Genomic DNA, 15597 nt, shown 5'->3' on the forward strand with positions numbered 1-15597 from the left:
ACATGGAGCAAATTTTGTCCAGCTTTTGATAAACCAGCTGAAATGTGAACCATGGATGACCCTTTTCGCACCACATCCTTTGACCCGAAAATCGAAGGAGTCAGGTGGAAAATTGAGAGCCAGTCCTTGAAGCCAACTAGCTGGCAGAAGAGAATCCTCTATTCAGGGTGTTTAGTGTCAATGGGGAAATTGATAAACTTCTCTTACAGGGATGAATGACGAAGACTAATGCCCTGTACACACGATCAGAGTATCCGTCGGAATAAACTCCAAAGGGTTTTTCCAACGGAATTCCGTTCAAGCTGTCTTGCATACACACGGACACACCAAATTCCGACCGTCAAAAACGTGGTGACGTACAACACTACGACAAGCCTAGAAAAATTAAGTTCAATACTTCCGAGCATGCGTCAAATTGTTTCAGAGCATGCATGTTTTTTTCTCCGTTTGAGTTCCATACAGACGAACGGAATAGAATTTTTTTCCGTTGGAAAAAAAAGAGAACATGTTTTTTTTCTAAGTCCGTCGGAAGTTCAGACGGAAAAAGTCCAATGGGGCATACACACGGTCGGAATATCCGATGACGTCTGACTTTTTTCATTTGAAATTACGACCGTGTGTACGCGGCATAAGAGAGTATGGCTAGCCTTAGCAAAGTGAATGTTTGCTCTGCAAAGCAAATGTTTGGAAAAAAAGTCAACCTTTGTTCACTTTGAACATCCAATCATGTGTGAAGGAAATAAAAAACATTGGCAGGACAATATTGGTTGATTGAAGCGAACACTGATTCACCTTGTTTATTAAGCTCACGGAATATGCACTTTGCTAAGTGAACAGCTTCTTCGAGTTTAAGGGCCCCGTTCACACTTGCCCGCACAGTAAAGTGGAGCAATTAGTGTGTGGGCAGCAGCCATTTTTGGCTGCAATTTTGTGCGTCAGGGGGAGGTGTGATGAGTGTTTAATCGCACAAAGTGACACTTTATTCATGTTACCACACACCAAGCGTGGTGCGTTTTGCCGTGCAATGACATGCAGGGCCATCCATAGAGGTGTGATATTATGTAAACTATTGTTTTCTATGTATCATTGCATTCACCTGCATTTATCCATGGAGAAAAATGCAGGTGTCTGCACATAGTGTGAATGGGCCCTAATAAATTATCCCAATGATTACTTGCTGCCTATAAATACTGCAGCAGAATACACAATGTCATAAAGCACTAACAAAGAAATTATAATACAGAAAAACAAAAGTGTTCTAAAACACTTGAGACAGTCATTTGTGCCTAAATAATAAGAAATTATATAGTATAGTCCAAACAAGTACAAAGCTGCAAAATGCCCCTTTTTCCTAGCTTTGGAGAAACCATCAAGGGAAAGCATTAGGTTGCACTTGTATCACAGCCTGAGTTTAATTGCTTTCAACTGGCATGAATAGAATCAATTGTTCACGTGACTAGTATCATTGAAGGGGGAAGCCAGAGTAGTATATAGTAATCTAACAATGAAATGCTAGGCTTTCCCATGTAGTGGGGATATTACACAACAGTTCCTATAAAGGCCAGTGTTATGATAAATGAATAGTTGAATAATTAAAAAAACAATATTACAATGAATAGAAAGGTGACTGTGGTTTTAGTAACGGCTGACACATTATAAATACAACACACTAATAACTAGTATTGCCCCATAGACAAATAGAGAAAAACTAAGCAGGGTTACTGTACCGTCTATTTATTAAAAGTGTTTCTATGAACCTTGGAAATTCAGTCTAATCAGATTTAAGGCCATATCACAGAATTTAACAATAAAATGCCAAAGGGAAGGATGACATTTATGGGGGAAAGATCAACAAATCAAAAATCATCTCTAAAGCCTCGTGCACACGGTCGGATTTCCGTCGGACAAACTTTTGTCTGAAGGGCGTTGGCCGTGAACTTGTTCAGCCAACAAATACGAAACTACGTGGTTTTTAAGCTCTTTAGCGCCACCCTTTGGGAAACTTCTGCTAATGTTGTGCTATGGTTAGCATTGCTTCTGAGCATGCGTGTTTGTACTTTGGATTTTTTTTCCGACGTACGCACGATCGGATAATCCGACATCACACATGTGTTGTCGGAAAATTTTTAAGTATGCTATCCAACATTTGTTGTAGGAAAATCCGACAACAATTGTCCGATGGAGCATACAAACGGACGGATTTTCCGACAAAACCCTGCCATCACACAATTCCCATCTGAAAATCCGATCTTGTGTACAAGGCTTTAGGCTAGCCATACAATTACTTGTAGAGAAATCTACCATTCACACTATTCAGGAATGTTCCTTGCTGGCTAGTGTATCCTAAAATAAGTCACCCACAGTTGACAGAATACCTGAACAATAAGGATGAGCTCCGGCGTGTTCGCATAGAACACGTGCAGAGCCCGCCAGGAAGTGTGCACGGCGCTGCGCTAATAACAGCCAGGGAGACATTTCACGATCCCTGCAGCCGAGCATCGGGACAATGTCTCCCTGGCTGTGATTAGCACAGCGCCGTGCACACTTCCTGGCGGGCTCTGCACGTGTACTATGCGAACACGCCGGAGCTCATCCTTACTGAACAATAACTGCATCTGATTGGAGAAAGTCACTATTCTGCCAATAATGTTCTACCCAGCTCCTTCAATGAAATTGGATTGAAACATTAACTTTTGTCGAGCTGGGTGGTGAAGACAGGGCCACCTACAGCCCAAAGTTTGCCTGATTCGGCAGAAATCATCCAAAATTTGAGCCAACATTACGCTATATTCTAGTTGGTGGCTATGGGATGATTTATTTTATTTCAGGTACTTATATAGCATTGTCAGTTTACACAGTGCTTTACATATACATTAATATCAGTCCCTGCCCTCATGCAGCTTACAATCTAAGGTCCCTATTTCACATACATACATACACATATTGGGCCAATTTTGACAGAAGCCAATTTACCTACCAGCATGTCTGTGGGGTGGAGGATGAATACAGAGTACCCAGAGGAAACCCACACAGGAAGAACATGCAAACTCCAGGCAGGTAGATTGGGATTTGAACCAGCGCTAGGTAAATGTGCTAACCACTACACCACTGTTCTGCCCACTGATGAAGAACTTTTGCATTTTGCTAATTGACAATACAAGGCAAATCACTGATCAGATACAATAAAAAATCATAAAGTGTCATTTGTGACTGCAGTATGGACCAACAGTTCTCACTGCAAATAAAATTGTGTTGCTGAGCTGACTACCCAAATTCAAATATGCTGAAATATGTTACTTCAGTCACATACATTGATTAGTGTTTGACCAGTAATAAGTTAATAAACTGTTTGCATGTCGTTTGTAAAATAATCCGGGTCCACATTGTACCACTGCACTTAGCTTTGTGTGATTGCACATATCTGTGAGTGCTTGTATTTAAATAGGAGCAAAGCTGCGGGCTTCATCCCATGATAAGTGTAGGGCACAGCTAATATTAGATTATGCAAATCAGCTCCTGAAGGAAGGATGTGAAAGATGGCTATAGAAAGATAAACCCCAGCTTTTTCCTGGTACATTTTGCCATGGTAAATGTAAAATGAACATGTATTATATAATAATAGGTAGTCAGAGGGTTAATTCAGTTGAGTGCTACATAGTTACACAGTAAGGGCCCTTTCACACGGGGCGGATCAGTAATGATCTGCCTCCGTGTGTCCGTAAGCTCAGCGGGGATCGCTCCGTATATCCCCGCTGAGCCGTCGGCTGACAGGGCGGTCCCCGCACACTGTGCAGGGACCGCCCTGTCTTTTCTCCGCTCTCCCCTATGGGGGGGATCGGATGAACACGAACCGTGTGTCCGTGATCATCCAATCCGGCAGACGGAAGAAAAATAGGGTTTTTTTCCATCCAAAAATGCGGATCTTTGAGGAGGCGGACAAATTACAGGTGTCAGCGGATGGTCATGCGCTGATACCCGTAATCACATAGGGACCAATGTATGTCCCGTTTTCATCCGCAACGAACGGATGAAAATGCGGACATACGGTCCGTACGTGTGAAAGGGCCCTTAAAAAAAAGGTCAACAGTGGCATCGCCTACATTTCTATCCTCAGATATTCTCAAGATTTGCTTTCAATGTACATAAATGCATTCTAATGTTTTTAAAGGCACCCGTAGAAATCCTTAGGGAACACATAGGAACAAACGAGAAGGCACATAATTAAAAGCAACATAAAAATGTCGAAATATTCCTAAATGGAAACCACGAAAAGAGAGCTTTCTAATTTCTGTTGCACATTGCTAGCAGAGATATCAGTTTTGGCATTGCTAGGATAATCAGGTAGTGTAATTACGGATAACAAGCTTTTGCAAGTATGTAGCATTTATCTCAGAGATTTTCCTGTATGCTGGCATATCTCTGCCAAAAAGTGTTCAAATCCTAGGAATCATCTTCTTTGCAGCATAGAAAGGGTAACAATCCTTTCACTGTGCATGCGTTAAGTAAAAAAAAAAAAAAAGGTCCTTAAAATTTGAAGGAAAAATTATGGCAGCTGGAGGCGGTCAATAAAGTATATAAATGTGATATCTGTTGTGTTTAAGATGGAACAAAAACAAGAGCATACCTTCAGAAAACTGTCAGCCTTTTGATATATCATGCATACCAAGAAAGCCTTAACCTAATCCCTGCCCTCTTTGTCCTGTATTTGATTAGTGTTGCCGTCAGTTGTAAGAAAGCCCACAGCTGCCTTCTGCCCAGGAGGTAGTCTGCAGGACTCCATTCTAGTCTGTTTCTTTTTACTGCTCACAATTTCACTTTCCGACAACTACAATTGATTAATAATAACACAGAGGCCAGCTTGTGCAAAGGATCATGGTAGCTGTAGTTTGGCGGAAAGAAGCAAAGCTCTGAATGCTGTTCAAACTTTGAATGTCTTTTTCGTTCTGTGATATTTTTAATGCCTAGTTATAAGCCATGTAGAATGTAAGATACAGTTTACATTAGACAAGTGTTTATCGATAAAAAGACAAATTTGTTGCGCTAATAAAAAATAGTAATAAAATAAATAGCCACTGGCACAATATTGTTGGGAACAATAGAAAGTATATGGGGTATAGATGTAGCGCTAAGTGTTTATCAATCACTGGTATGTGGACTACTAGTAATAAATTGGCCAATTGCTTTAGTTAGTAGTCACCCAAAAGTTATTAATAAGCATAATATGCAAACCTTTCTGAATTACTCCTATATTGCAAGGTATTAGATTTCAATATTAAAAAACCTGGGGCAGATCCACAGAGATTTAGATGGACGCAGCGTATCAGAGATACGCTACGCCGCCGTACCTTACCTGGCGTTCTTTCAAATCCTCAAAGATTTTGCGCCGTAAGTTACGGCGGCGTAGTGTATTTCTGGCGGCAGAATTCAAATCGGCGATTAGGGGGCGGGTTTCATTTAAATGAAGCGCGTCCCCGCGCCGAATGAACTGCGCATGCGTCGTCCCGAAATTTCCCGCCATGCATTGCGCTAAATGACGTCGCTAGTTTTAACTTAGACGTGAGTTACGTCCATCCCGATTCAAGGACAACTTCCGTAAAAAATAAAAACATTTCAAATTTTGACGCGGGAACGACGGCCATACTTAACATGGCAAGTCGAACTATACTCCGCAAAATACCAGCTTTAACTATACGCCGGAAAAAGCCGACTAGAGATGACGTAAGAGAATGCGACGGCCGCGCATACTTTCGTGGATCGACGGAAAAAGCTAATTTGCATACCCGGTGCGGAAAACGACGAGAACTCCACCCAGCGGACGCCGAAGTATTGCATCTACGATCCGAAGACGTACGAAGCCGTACGCCTGTCGGATCGAACCCAGATGCCGTCGTATCTTGGTTTGAGGATTCAAACTAAAGATACGACACGGGTAATTTGAAAGTACGCCGGCGTATCAGTAGATACGCCGGCGTACTCGCTTTGTGGATCTACCCCAATGTGTCTATCCTATCTGCTTCTGCCTCTGGTGCTTGGTGGAAAGCTGTGCTGCTCTTTAATTTGTTTTCCCTTCCCTTTCCCACCGTGTGCCTCCAAATTTTTCTGAAGGACATTTTAGCAGGAAAACGTTCGGTCTGCAGTTTCCCAGTTCCCACAAGATTCACTGGCTGTCTTTAACATGCTTCCTGAGCTTCGCAAGCTGTCAGTAGTCACTGCTTCAGTTTCTTGTGTGGTGCACACAACATTCATAGAGTCAGTTTCATCTGGATGAGAAAAAGTTACAGCATAGTCAGTCCCCCAGGGCTGGACTGGGACAAAAATTTGGCCCTGGACTTCATCCAGACTGGCCCACTTTGACAGGTCTCTCCCATGGTGGCGGGACAACTCCCGCCCCCCCGGCCACCCAAGCCCCCTCTCCCCCTTCACTAGCCACTAGCCGTTCTACTTTATTAGAGTAGAACGGCTGGTACTGGTACTCTTATAGGCAGTACCAGAGGGGAAGCTAAACATTATTTCACCCAGGGCAAAGAATCAGTCCGTTATGGGACAAGATTAGGCAGAAGTGAGAAACTCCCAGGCCATAGCTGTTGAGTCAGCTGTCTGTCCCCTCCCCCATGCTCCTCTGTCATCCATCCTGCTCCTCTGGTCCTCCCCCTGCTTCTTTGTTTCCCCCAGGTGATCCCTGAGGGAAGGCGGGGAGGTGAGCGCTGCGGGAAGGGAGAGACAGAGGAGCATAGGGGGGCGGCGGTCCGCTGTCACTGAGGCCGGCCCACTCAGCCACCGGCCCACCGGGAAACTCCCTGTAGTCCCAATGGCCAGTCCATCCCTGCAGTCCCCTATGCAGACTGAATCCTGGGAATTGCAGATACAGTGTACTGTAAGTTGTCTTTCGCTTTAAGAATGAAAGCAATGTTGTTTCTAAGGGCTAATTCATACTAGATGCGGTAACTGGCTTTTGACTGCACTGTCAAACACCAGTCAATACTAGAGCACACTGTGTGTCCCATTCACACTGTGTCCTATTCACAGTGCAATGCAGCCCGGGACTGCACACTACTGTAAAGTGACATGAATGGAGTGTCACATAAAGTTTCAACAAAAAAAAGTGAACTGTGTGATGCGCTGAATTGTGCACCACACTGCCCTCAACCACAGAACAGATAGCTGCCAGAGGGTAAAGTGCTGCAGCTTACCTCTCTGGCAGATGTCCGTTCAGTGTGAATTCAGCCTTAGCGAGTACAACTGTTTTTTTGTGTTTCTTATTGCATTAATTGATAATGGGTGCTGCCTTCTCCACATATACAGAAGCAGTAGGGAATATGAAAGGGAAGCTCATACTAATACAGTGACCTACACGAACTTCTGGGTCCTGTGCTGAGCGGCTGTCCTGTTGCCTTATGAACACAGGAAGTTAACCACTTGGCACAGGCACCATTCAGAGAATGCTTTTTATCTTCTCAATGAATTCTCCTGTTGGGTGAGGTAGGGAGCGAGACATCACATTGTCACTTCTCCACCTCGTCCTATCAGAGAATGTTATTCATTCTTTGAGAGACTGCAAAGTGATCACTGAATGGTGCTTGTGCCAAGCAGGAAACCTCCTGTGTTCAAAATGGCTCTGCACAGGGCCTGGAACCTAGTTGAGATCACTGTAGTAGTCAGGGCCAGATTCCAGACAAGGCCAACAAGGCCAGGCATCGTGGCGGCAGTGGGTGCAGGGGCGGCACTGAGGCTGAGAGGAGAGGACACTTTTACTTTCATATCGGGAGTTCCCCCCTGTCATGCGAATGGTGAGAGGAGAAAAAACAGGGAAGAGGAGGTGAGATAGTTCTTGGCAGCAGCAACCCCCCTCCCGGTTCTCAATGTCATTTTGTCATTTTCGGCAGCAGCACCCCCCAATGCTCAATGTCATTTTTGGCAGCAACACCCCCCCCCCCCCGCTTCTCAGTGTCCTGCCGAAAAAGTCCCCTGGCGGATAATGTCCCCCCTGTACTGCGCAGGCGGCATTGAAGGACCTGGCCTTGGGGCAGCAAAGGGAGTAAATCCGGGCCTGGTAGTAGTGGTTCCTACTACAGTGATTTCCAGCTTCTAGAGCAAGGGTGTAAAACTTAATTTCATAGTGGGCAACGTCAGCATTATGATTGCCCTCAAAAGGGCCGGTTGTATCTGTAAGATTAGATGTCCAGCGCATCCCCTCCTCTTACATTAAATGTCAAGAGCCACCCACTCCACCACCGGATTCGGCCCGCGGGCCTTTTGTTTGACACCTGTGTTCTAGAGGGACCCCACAGATATGGTATATGCATAGTTACATTGGTCCAAGCTGGAACAATATAACTGTTTAAAAATATCCATACCTGGGATTCTTCTTTCATTTCTTGGTAGACCTTGGTGATGAACAAATCCTATTGAGTATGTCAGACATTTTTAGTCAAATGTCCACTGTTCTCCAAACATTCCCCAAATCAGAGCCCATCACATGTTCTCATAGAATCTAGGGAATAATCTAGGGATATAAATACCAACATTCCAAGTTTTATATGAATACATGGATGTGGCTTACCTAGTTTTGCTTCACAGGAAATGGTTAATGTGGGCCAAAATTTCACAGCCTTTGAAAGAACATGCTGTAATGTGTTGTATGCCCTGTTGGCAAAATTGAAAGAAAAGCTTTTTCATAAGATGACTTTTTCTCTTTTCTTTTTTTTTTTCTTTTTTCCCCTTTGGGGGGGGTGCAATAGCTGGAAAACATCCGGACAGTGGTTTATACAGCAAAGGCCATTCGTATCCTGGATACCCAAGCTACATCATGATGCCAAATATGAATAATGACCCATACATGTCAAATGGATCGTTGTCTCCACCCATTCCTAGAACAGTAAGTGCACTGTGTCTTGTTGCATTTGGTTTCTTCTCAGATTCAGTCCAGGTCACATTTCTGTGTTACATTTATGAGCTTTCAAATTCTGCTTGGCAGCACAAAGCACAAAATGGTTTCTTTTTGTGTGAACTGTACCGTTATTGTCTCTGCTAGCTTCTGAGGAACTGGAATACCCTCTCACACTGATTGTTGTTATACTTGCCAACTTTTCTAAAATAACAGACACCGTTATATTGTATTTGCATTTTTATTTTTTATTTATTTCCTTGACATCATAAGTTTAGGTGGAAAGCACCTATTTTCTAAAGCTGAACTTCAGGTTAGCAGATATAAACATTTGCAATACATATATGGATATTGCGGTATCTGCCAATGGATTTGTCATTCTATAAAGGCAGATTTGTGATCTAGACTTGTAGACAGCAGAGCCAGATGGGCAATCTCCATTGTAGCAGAAGCTTGGTCGAGAACAGTGGGTAAAAACCTACGAAAATTCTCGTACGGCAGAATAAAAAATCGGAAGTGATGTCATGTGTTGTAATGCATTTGTATTGCATTTTCGAACGACAGCTGTACTGATTAAACGAAAATCGTACGATCTGGCATCGTATGGGAAAAATTTCCGTGCATGTCCGATAGAATAATATCGGATGAACTGTCCAGATCGGCTCTCGGAAGCTCTGTACTAATGATCCGATTATCGTACGATCGTTTCGAAAGCGGCATTTTTCGTACGATTTTCGGATCGTGTGTACGGGGCTTTAGCCTGTAGTCATAATTCTTCCAGATGTTATCCCATCTTTGCTACAGAGACGTACCTTGATACTAGCAAACCATAGTAACAAACCATTCCTTGTTTATATAATTATCTGAATAGAAATGACCATTGGGTGCTGCAACTGAATTAAGTATGTTTCTGCATAACTGATTGTCTCGAAGATCAAAGTCCATAATCTTAAGGGCCCCTTTACTCTTCAATTGCGGTGCATTACCGTACACATTTTAAAGTGTGGTATATCATGCATTAACATGTGTTGCGTCAAGGCAATCCATTTATTTAGAAAGCCTTAAAGTGGTTCTAAAATCACAATTTTTTTCTCTTAATGCATTGAATGCTTTAAGGTACAAAGGCCCACTATCTTTTCTCCCCCCACCCGGCTTGTGTCTCATCGGCTTGTGTCTTATCACTCCAGTGCTGTCCCAGGCTACAGCAGTTCTCCTTCACTTCCACAGGCTCCTGATGCTGTCAGTCAAACTCCTGTGAGCAGGGATTGGGGGTGGGGCTTACTGGCGCTGTGTGTGTCTATGGTCGCCCACAGCCCCAATCGAGAGTATGTCTGCATGGTTGCCCCCATAGCAAGCGGCTTGCTAAGGGGGCACTTGGAAGAGGAAGGAGCAGGCATTACCGGCGGTGTACCGCCAAAGAAGAGGAAGCAAAGAGACCGGCTCTATGCAAGTACAGGTAAGTATAACCTGTATTTTATTTTAAAGCAATACAGTTTTATCTTTAGTATCACCTGGGATGTATGCCATAATCTGCCTAGGCAAGAAACCAGAAAGTAAGGGTCCTTTCACAGGGGCTTGTCCATTATACGGATTCTGCTGATCCCCACTGAGCAGGCAGATGACAGGTCTCCGCTCACTGTGCTGAGAAGGACCTGTCAAAGCCCCGTTCTCCTCTATAGGAGATCGGATGAAAATGGACTGCCGGAAAAGGATTTCATGAACAGGACCGGATCGGATAGTGGCGGGTGTCAGCGGACATGTCAGCGCTGACATCTGCCGCTCCATAGGAGTGAATGGAGTGCCCAATCGGGTCCACCTGAAAAACTGACAGGCGGACCTCATCGGAGCGCCTGCGTGAAAGGGGCCTTACTGAAGAAACAAAAAAAAAATTCAAAACAAGTAAATATGATATACATTCCTATCTATTTACTAATGCTAGCAGCCTAAGGATTAAAAATAGTCAATGTTGATTGAGAGAATGAAGTTTCACTTGAATCTCTCGTTGCACCACGCTGCTTCTGCACTACCATCTTAAGACTCTCATTCAGGGTGACTTCCTGGTATTCACATGCATGCGAAGACATATCACAGGTCTTAGTCAGGTCCCAAATACGTAAAAGAGATCTGCGGCACAGGAATCCCACGCATGCATAGACACGTTGCAGGTCTCTGCTAGGTATTGGGGCCCTGGCAGCATGTCTTGCACATGTGTGGGATCTTGTACCTCTCACTTAAACACTACCTCCACGGGGGCGACCCCTATGTTATGCTCATCTAAGTGAGAAATCAGGAAGTGGTAAGCCACACCACTAAAACAGAAAAAAAGGTACAGTATTCACTTTTGCTATTGTGTCGGAAGGAGTGGGAGGAAGCAAATGAGAGAAAGTTTATCTAATGGGTAAAGGCCCATTTTAATGCTTGTGAATTGTGGCGAATAAATGCACATAAGCAATCACTCCTAAGGCATTCAATTAAAGAGGGGACCTCAGAACTGAGTGGCAGAATCTATGCAGCTGCACTAGCACTACACATGCCCACCAATCTCATATACTTATTACAGTTTCCGTGTAACTATTAAAGGCCAGAACAAAAGAAGACAAACTGTGTTAAATGACATAGGTAGTATGTGACAGGAGGTGTGTCGTTTAACACTAACATATAAGGTGTCTATTTTAGCACCTCTGCATGCTGACACTTCAGCAAATTGTTTACCAAACAGCAAAAGTGTCACATCACCTAAGTGGCGGGCTTAAATGCTAAAGCTTTTGGTGTCTGCAGGAATTCAAAGGGAGAGCCTTTGTTCTCAGATGTTTTTCATTCCTTTAAATGTTGCAGCTGTTTGATGGAAAGTGAGCAGTCCACGTGTTGCTGGCAGAGTCTAACAGAGTTCTGTGCCGCTTGAAACAGCATGCAACTGAGGCGAGTTTAATCTGAGCACAAATGGCCACATACAATGGAACATTCAAAATCTGCTCTTCTTACTACAACCAACACAGCCGCAAGCTGAAATGGAAACTATAGTGGGTTTGGGTTCTTTTCACTTGAAATGTTGTTATCATCTCTACATTTTAAACCAACATTTCTTTATATACAATCTTTACTTTACAAAGAGGCATTTAAATCGATAATACACTGGTGTCACAAAACGTGGGTTTTCCTTAAAAGAAAGTTGAGCAGAAGATTTTTTATTTTTTTTTGCTTTTAAACTGTCTCTCTCAAATTGGTCCTCGATGTGTCCTCCTTGAAAAGAGCAGACAGGAAGGGAAAGGGGGAGTCATGTGAGACCCCTGAAGTCAGTCTGCTGTGTTTGGAAATTTGAGGTTAAGCTATTGAGTTTGGTAAACAGCGTATTTTTTTTTCAGAATTAGATCAGCCTTGTAAACATAGGAGGAGGAATTTGGAGCTCTACCTACTGACTGCAGATTTAAAATATGAAACATTAATTTGCATTATTTATTTTTTACCTGACTAAAACAAAATCTAGATATTTGTTTTCCATAATATTTATTGTTTTCTGGATAATTTGTACAAACAAGAGGTTATCATACAGCATGTATGAAATAACGCTTATATTGGAAGAATGGCAATTACAGTATGTGCGGTTCAACTGATAATAACTGCATAGCTCCCAACTGTCCCTGTTTTCAAGGAACTGTGCCTGATTTGGAGCAATGTCCCTCTTTCCCCCTCATTTGTCCCTCATTTTGGTCTGATCTTTATAGTTGTAGTTTGTATAAGCCGAGGTTCACACTGGGTACGATTTGAGATGCGATTTCACATGTCAAATCGCATCTCAAATCGGCGGCATTTGCCGGCAATTGTCGGCAATGGCACCGTCCTAATCAGTGCGACGCTGCATCTGCGGCGCTGCACCGATTTCAAAAAGTAGTTCCTGTACTACTTTTTGCGATTTCGGGCCGCGATTTACATTGAACCCTGCACAGATGTCTGTTAAATCGCGGCCGAAATCGCGGCAAAAACGCAGCCGCGAAATCGCAGTAAAATTGCGATTTTACCGAGATTTTGAATTCGCTGCAGTGTGAACCTAGCCTAAAATGTGCTTTTTATCATTCAAAAAGTGTTTCCCAGTGCTAAACCTTTCATTCAGATTCTAAATTGCTGCATTTGTAAATTTTAAGAGTCAATATAAAGGAATAGTAGTAGTAAAAAAAAGCCATTGTAGATTTAATTAACCTTTTTTTGGTTAATTCTCCTTAAAGGGGACGTGGCAGGGGGGCGTGCCCTATATACATTTGGTAGTAGGTGTCCCTCATTACAATCTCAAAATGTTAAGAGGTAAGTAACTGTTAATCCATGCTTAACAATTACTATTATGTTAAGAGTACAATTTATTATCCATATATTTTTAATATTTGTAAGTACTGAACAAGAAACATAGAAAAACACTTTACCTTTTAACATTAAACTGATTGTAAACGATCCCTTGTAAAACAACCTATTCAAAAACTCAATAAACCTTTATTGAACCTAAAACAACCTATTCAGTTTAAAATAGAAATGAAGGGCAAAACATGTTTGTATAGATATATATATATAAAAAAAAAAACATTATAAATACCTTTTTTCCCTTTTTTATAAGGGATCACATTCCCTCTGTTCTCAGCTGCATAAGAGCTGAGGGAGGAGAAGCAGCAGTACACTGAGATTCCCAGTGCAGCAAGGGGCATATCAGGACACGTGAGGTCTGATCATTGGAGGAGAGTACATGGAGTTTCCAGCAAGACTAGAGATCTGACCATGTTGTGCTCTCCTGCTTAGCGTGGTCAGTGTTTAATAGGAAAGCAGAGGGACTGGCAGGATCACCAGGGATTTCACACAAAGTAAGCAATACAAAGAGAACAGGATACTTTCTCATACAAGTACATGGTACAGCAGGCTCATATCAGGAATATGAAGGGTTGGGGTAACCAATGCTTTAAAGGCTCCTTGCACCCCGGGCCATCTAGGAGCAGTGTGCCACTCTCACTGTTTTCGTTTCCCCTGGAGGGGGCAAGTACAGTGCCCCTGCAGGCAGCTTGTCAATGTCTATGGCAAGCTGTGGCTGAATGGGGCTGAATGTTCTACCAAGTGGTAGTGGCATTTAGGGCCCTGACCTTACAGACAAAGGTCTGTTACACAGCTCATCCAGATGGCCCCGTCTTCAGAGGGCCTATAGTGTATATAAAGCAATTTTTTTATAGTTTTTACCAAATTATTGTTTGCTGTCCCGGTCCTCTGGAGAGATTTGTCATCACTTCCCATCCTGGAAACAAAGCAGCAAATGTTTGGATTGTTCATTGCTTTGTGTTTCTGTGGCAATAATCAACAAGAAAAATAGAGGGGTGCTGTTACATACATTTTTACTTTTTCTTCCTTCAAGTCTGGTTTTACTGTACATTTCTCCATTCTGCATCCAGCACCATAAGGTTTCAATTTCCATGGAATTAAAAGGCCCACATGTTTGAAAGTGCTGAATCGTTCTTTTCAGTCATAGACCAATTGCTGCATATAGACATAATAATAATATACGGCTCGACACTTTATTCACTTCTGTCCTCCTCCAGCACAACCAAGGACTGCCATGGCAGAGCTAGTGTAAAGATCAGATATAGTGCAAGATCCAAATCAGACATGATGTTATGTATTTTTGAGCCATTTTACTCTTAGTTCCAACCTATTTTTTAGGTTAATACATGTCTCAAATATCACCAATGCCCTTGAATCGGCCAGAAGTGGCTGTTACTAGGCAGATCTAATCTGCCTCTTCCTTGTCCGCGGTGGTCTTCTTTCTTCTCCTCGTCGCGCTGCCTCCTGGGAAATGTGGAGCGGTGTCTTCTGGGACCTTGTGTGTGTGTCCCAGGAGACATCCGCCCATTCACATAGCGCCGCATGGCTCACACATGCGCAGTAGGGAATCAGGCAGTGAAGCCGCAACACTTCGCTTCCTGATTCCCTCACCGAGGATGGCGGCGGGGCAGCCGAGACCCGAGCCATTGCTCGGCTTCGGTTGCCGACATCGCGGGCACCCTGGACAGGTAAGTGTCCTTATTAAAAGTCAGCAGCTACAGTGTTTGTAGCTGCTGACTTTTATTTATTTTTTTAAGCCAGACCTCTGCTTTAAGGGCGGCAGAACCTGATCTGTTAAGGTATGTCTAAAACCAAAACTTCTGAATGTTATTGCCATCTGTGTCCCCTCTAGATAGATACACTTTGACTTTTTGTCCTGGTGACCACTGTCAGAGTTCCTGTTCTGGAACAACCATGCAGCAAAAGAAAGTTACAATAACTGTTTGGTGACTCCGAAACGATTGAAGCCATAGTGTCAGTATGACAGCCAAATAAGTAATGTCTCCAGGGAGATCGGTCAGTAATGGCACGCCTTATATTTTTCTCATAATGTGTTCCCACCAATTTTGGGTACCTCTAAACAAATGTATTATATACAGTATTGTTAAAGTGGAGGTTCACCCAAAAACTCAATTTTTAACCTTAGATTGGGCCACATTACGGGAAGCAGAATCGGTTGTTTTGGTTAAAATCAGTGCAGTACTTACCTTTTTTGAGATAGATGTTCTCCTGCCGCTTCTGGGTATGGTCTTCGGGACTGGGCGTTCCTACTTGATTGACAGCCTTCCGACCGGCGCATACAGCGCGTCACCAGTTTCCGAAAGTAGCCGAACGTCGGTGCGCAGGCGCCGTATAGCGCCGCACCG

The 15597-nt window shown here is 43.2% G+C and overlaps 1 protein-coding gene across 15 annotated transcripts in view; it reads left to right on the forward strand.

Moving 5' to 3' along the window:
- The window catches only part of LEF1 (lymphoid enhancer binding factor 1), a 156962-nt gene that overhangs the window by 32154 nt on the left and 109211 nt on the right, over nucleotides 1-15597 (forward strand). For all 15 annotated transcript variants that reach the window (XM_040329544.1, XM_040329500.1, XM_040329552.1 and 12 more), the window contains one exon: nucleotides 8739-8875. In XM_040329544.1, the coding sequence (XP_040185478.1) occupies nucleotides 8739-8875 (137 nt within the window). The remainder of the gene's footprint in view (nucleotides 1-8738; nucleotides 8876-15597) is intronic.

The sequence above is a fragment of the Rana temporaria genome, chromosome 1 (assembly GCF_905171775.1).
Source record: "Rana temporaria chromosome 1, aRanTem1.1, whole genome shotgun sequence".
Lineage (NCBI taxonomy): Eukaryota > Metazoa > Chordata > Amphibia > Anura > Ranidae > Rana > Rana temporaria.